This window comes from Pteropus alecto, unplaced genomic scaffold, assembly GCF_000325575.1.
Source record: "Pteropus alecto unplaced genomic scaffold, ASM32557v1 scaffold25, whole genome shotgun sequence".
NCBI classification, from domain to species: domain Eukaryota; kingdom Metazoa; phylum Chordata; class Mammalia; order Chiroptera; family Pteropodidae; genus Pteropus; species Pteropus alecto.
Window position 1 is genome coordinate 12,593,166 of NW_006441955.1, and position 5,221 is coordinate 12,598,386.

The following is a 5,221-nucleotide window of genomic DNA, read 5'->3' on the forward strand; positions in this document are numbered from 1 at the left end:
CTGTGCATCGTAGGATGGTTAGCAGCATTCTTGGCCTCTACCTACTAGATGCCAGGAACACCTCCTCCTGAATTGTGACAAATTCAGATGTCTCCAGACATTGCCAAAATTACCTCAGAATGAGAACTACTGGACTAAACCAGGTAGGTAGACCACTTGGCTTTGACCTTTGGGGGCCAGTGTCCCTTTGATTGGCTCTCTTACCTAACTCCAGACCTTCATGCTTCCTATTCCCTCCAGACTCTGTCTGCAAATGCCAAGGACCCTACTTGTTAATGTAGTAGTTGCTTCATTTCAGCTCTCACTGTTGACCTGTTCATAAAAATTACAGTTACCACCAACTGAGTGCCTCCTAGATGTCAGATACAGGCTGTACAAACATTACTATATTTAGATAATGTCTATTACTGTCCCTATTTACAAATGAGCATACAGGAGACTCTGATGGTTAGGTGAATGGGCCAAAGGCACACTGTCACTGATCCCAGTTTCAAACCCATGAGTGTTTAAAGTCCGTGCTTCTGACAGTCACCGGAGTTGTCACAAGTACCACACAGCCCTCCTGCCATAATTCTTTCTCCACCTCCTGCAAGCAGCCATTTAGCTCTCTCTCATCTGTGACAGATCTCCGTAGGTATCCAGGAGATGCTCTCAGAGTCACTGCTTGATTATCCCAGCTAACCGGGGACTTCCGAAGCTCATGCCCCTGTCCCACAGGCCTGCTCTCTCAGGCCTCCCTGAGGCAACAGGAGTGCTCTTTCCTAAAAAGGCCCTGGGCCTGTTCCAGATTAAGGGGTTGCCTCCTTCTCCCTCAGGGCGACCTTGCAGGGAGCTCATTAACACAAATAGGAGGCTCTTATTTCCAGCAGCCCATGACTATTCCCACATGCATTTCAAGAGGGTCTGTGCTCTCTATCTCAGAAATAGCTTTGGAGTAGAGCTGGGTTCACGGGTCCTGAAGACCGTGGAATGGAGTGCCTGCTGCCTGGTGTGTGGTTTGAGGGACCTAGCAGCTCGAATCACTCACTGATGGAACAATCTTGGATAGTTCCCTCATGGCCTAGTAAGAGGGGCCGTCTCTGGGAAAGGAGGGGACTCTTTTCCCCTTCCCACCCAGGCCTTTACTCCTTTTGAACCGTGGATGTTAAAAAAATACAGAGAAGTCTGTTTAAAGCATTAAATTATAGTGCCAACATTAAGGACAATGCAGTCAGACCTGATCTTGAATCCCTGCTTCGAGAATCAGTATCTTGTGACCTTATGATAGTTACATAAACTCTCTAGGCCTCTGTTTCCTTATCAGTAAAAAATGTGGATCACAGTATCTGCTTGACTGAATTATTGAGAGGATTAGTGAAGTAATGCGTGGGAAGAGTTTAGCTCTTACTGCAATGATCAGTCATAGTATCACATGACTGATTTATTTATTCAGCTATTTGATTCATTCATCTAATATGTGGCAGACACTTTACTAGGTGCAGAGGATTTACTAGGGGACCAGTGATGAGGACTGTACAGTGTGACAACAGTGACAATGATGCAGCTGTGTGATCTTGGGTATGTCACTTAACCACTTGGTGCCTCCGTTTCCTTGTGAGCAAATGGGAGGTATCAACAGAGTCAACCTCACAAGGTTGCCACGGTAAATGCTTAGTATGCTACCTGGCACCGAGAAAGCACTTGATACATGTAAACTATTATTATAATTGTCATCATCATCGTCACCATCACCATCATCATCATCATCATTGCCATCACCTTATAAGGAAGTTTATTTAAGAACCATGTGTTTGGCACTGTAACTTCAAGAAGGTTGGCTTTATGAAATGGGTTACTCTGTAAAGTGGGTCACTATCAAGGAATAGACCTAATTTACATTTGATTCCATCATCTAGCCTTTCAGGAGTCCCCATGGACGGCAGAGGTTCCCCGTCCAAGCTGCTGCCTTAAAGTCCACATGCTGTCATTGTGGTGACTAGATGAGGTTCAGGGCCAAGGCCAGGCATGGGCACAGTCCCTCATAATGGTGTGAAAGGCTAGAGTTTGGGGTTTCTCAGCTCCAAGACTGCAGGCATTCACCATGAATCATCTCATTTAAATCCCACAACAGTGTTATGACGTCAGTTCTGTCCCTACTGCTATATGGTTCCTTGAGGATGCTGGCTGGCAAGGAATGTCTCAGGGAGGGAAGTAAAACATTCACTTGTTAATTTCCTGGAAGTCTCACCTTGTCAGTCAGGCTGCTGTCGCAGGCCGGGTGTGCCAGAAGCAGCCGCACCATGTCAGCATTGCCATGGCGACAGGCCAGCATGAGGGCCGATGATCCATCATGGTCCTGCAGGTTGACATCTGCCTGGCAGCTCAGTAGCGCTTGAACCATGTCCTCCCTGTCATGACTGACTCCCAGCATCAGCGCAGTCTGGCCTCCCTGCACACAGAGCACAGAATGGGTGAAGCTGTTGCCTACAGGGAGGGACCTTTCTCCAGCCTGGGTGTGCTCAGGAATGACTTTTCTGGAAAATGTCCATTGACCTTAATTTCCTTCTGCCATTGGTATGAGACATCCTTCTCTGCCTGACAAACTTCTATTCTTCTAAGACACTAGCTACATCTTCTCTAAAGCCTTCTACCAATTCCTAGGCACTGGATTCATAACACAGAACTTACCACTTGGCATCACAGCCTGTTAATCTCTTTCTTGTGGACTGAAATTTCTGATGGCAGGGACTAAGTCTCTGTATTTCCAGTGCTTGGCAATAAGCATGCACTGATACATGTCAAACGATGGAATGGAATAAATGAAGGACATGACTTCTTACTGCCTGTCCCAGCCTGACTTCTACCAGGAAGCCTCAGTCATCTTGAAATACCTCTGGTATTTTCAGTTTAATGACACTCAGGACCCTCTTGTCTCAACAAGAACTCTGTTTGCACGGTCCTATGGTCATTTCTGATCCATGCCCACTGATAATTTATCACATCCCTGAGATCATCAGTGGACATGGCAATAGACTTAGAGAGTGAGTCCAAGCTCTGGTTCTGCTGTTGCATCGTATGTGATCCTGGCCACTTCACTTGTCTTCCCTGAATCTTGGTTTTTCTTTTCTTAAAAATTAAAATAATGGTCTGTCCTATGTATCTCATAGGGCTTTTGTGAGACTCAAATGAGATAAAGGATATAAATATATTATACAGTGGTAATTTTTTTGATTACAAATTGACCATCATTTCTCTGAATAGATTTTCCTGAATATACATAGTCTTCCCATAGGACTCAATTATGTTTGCCCTCCTGGTTCTCCTGGGTTCCAAGCAGGTCAGGCTTGTCCCTCTGACTAAACGTCAGGTTTTGTAAGGTGGTAGAAATGAGGCAAGGATTGTTTTCTCTTCTTTCAGATCCCCCGTGGTTCTGAGCACAGTGTCTTACAAGTAAAAAGTGTTAAGGACATGTTTGCTGATGTGTTCACTGATTAAAGTGCCAATCTGTAGTCACAGATGGATTGTGTTTCCCTGCCCAGAACTCTAGGGCTTCGAGAAAGAGGGTTTGCAATTGGAAAAAATCCTAGCTCTGCCGCTTATTACCTACATGAATCTGGACAAGTTAACCTCTTGGTGACATTTCGTGATCTGGTAAAAGGGGATTCATTAACAATATTACCTGCCTCATGGGGTTGTTGTGAGATCTGAGCACTAAGCAAATGTTAGATAAGTGTTAGCTATTATTATCGTTATGAAGGGTAGAGATAATGTATGACAAATGCTCAGTAAAAAAATTAGGTGTCCTGGTTCTCCATTTCTCTGGAACCCAGACAGATCTTTCCAGAGAAGGCTGTTTGCTTTTAGATTTGCTTATACTCAGCCCTAAGGTTGTTTACTGAACAAACCAGGCCATGAGGTTTCCATCCAAACCCCTCTCTCCAAGTGGTATTATAGCTGGATGACATATGCAGATTGTCTTCATGTCTGCCCCTCTGTCTGACTCAGGGCCCCTTCCTTCCTTACCTCCCTCCTGGTCCAGTTCAATACAATTTAATTCAAAGATTGTTTACAGAATACGGCTATATGCCAACTGCTGTGCTAACCCTGAAGGTACAAGGAGAAATAAGTAGCTTAGCTCAGAACACTCTCAGCCTCCCGACTCACTCCTGTTTAACATTGTATCTGCACCTCTCCTCATACAAAAAGCCACATGGGGAGCTGAAGGGAGCAGCTGCAGTTATGAATTCTCATCACTCCTTCGGTGACTTGGAATGAGTCCCTTTACCCTCCTGGACCATCAATTTCTTCTCTGTAATAAAAAGGTGTTGGTTTTGTTTGTAAGTAAGCATCCTCTCTTGCAAGAGGCCCAATTTAGAAAAAAATAACATGCTTATGGGAAACATTATTTAAAATGAAAAGTTTATTGAGTGGTATGAAGTAGGAGTTGTAGGTGGGTGAAATACTTTGAAAATCAGAAAGTGATCTACATATTTCTGTTTCATGCCATCAATAGGATTGCTATTAGATGAAGTGTGCAAAGTGACTTTGCCACCAGGTTAGGCTACTGTCTGCAATCACTTTGGTGGGGTGAGGGGGAGCGAGGTTAAGATATCGTTGGGAGACAATTTTCCATGTGTCTCTTGGCTTTCTGCACATCTTGTGAGTGAAGCGTTATCTGGCCTTTTGTTCTAGACTATCTTTTTAAGGATGTTTATACAGTGAACAGCCTTGGAAGATAGAGATTGTGTGTTCTCTAGAACAGAGGGTAGACATGCTTACTGACCAGTATAAAAGATTCAAGTTCTTTTGTACTGGTTCCTCTCTACAAGGTTCCTCTCTAGTAACACAACCCACTCGGTGCACAAATCTGACCCTCTCACACTACCCTATAGAAATGAGGAATTGAGATTTGGGAAACTGGTGTAAATACCAATGCTGTGGCTGCTGCTACTGCTGTGAGTAATTCATTGTTCTTTGTCTCTGGCATAGGAGTCTCGTGTCATCTGCCAGCTTCCATGATACTATAGCATGCTAATTTGTTAGCTTTAAGGTAGAGTACAATCTCAGACCCTTCACAGTTCTTGATAGTTAGTCTACCATCTATGATCACTCTAGGGGGAAAAAAGTTGAATGCACTCTATTTGCTCTTGTATTAGTCAAAGATGGGTAAGTGGCCTTTTGAGGAGACCCTGATGTTCCATAAGGACACTTACTGGGTCAGGACCATACTCTTACTCTGTAT

At 44.2% G+C, this 5,221-nt stretch overlaps 1 protein-coding gene across 1 annotated transcript in view; it reads right to left on the bottom strand.

Moving 5' to 3' along the window:
* The window catches only part of KANK4 (KN motif and ankyrin repeat domains 4), a 38,797-nt gene that overhangs the window by 5,037 nt on the left and 28,539 nt on the right, over positions 1 to 5,221 (bottom strand). Inside the window, exon 9 of the mRNA XM_025052110.1 lies at positions 2,228 to 2,428. Within this exon, the coding sequence (XP_024907878.1) occupies positions 2,228 to 2,428 (201 nt within the window). The remainder of the gene's footprint in view (positions 1 to 2,227; positions 2,429 to 5,221) is intronic.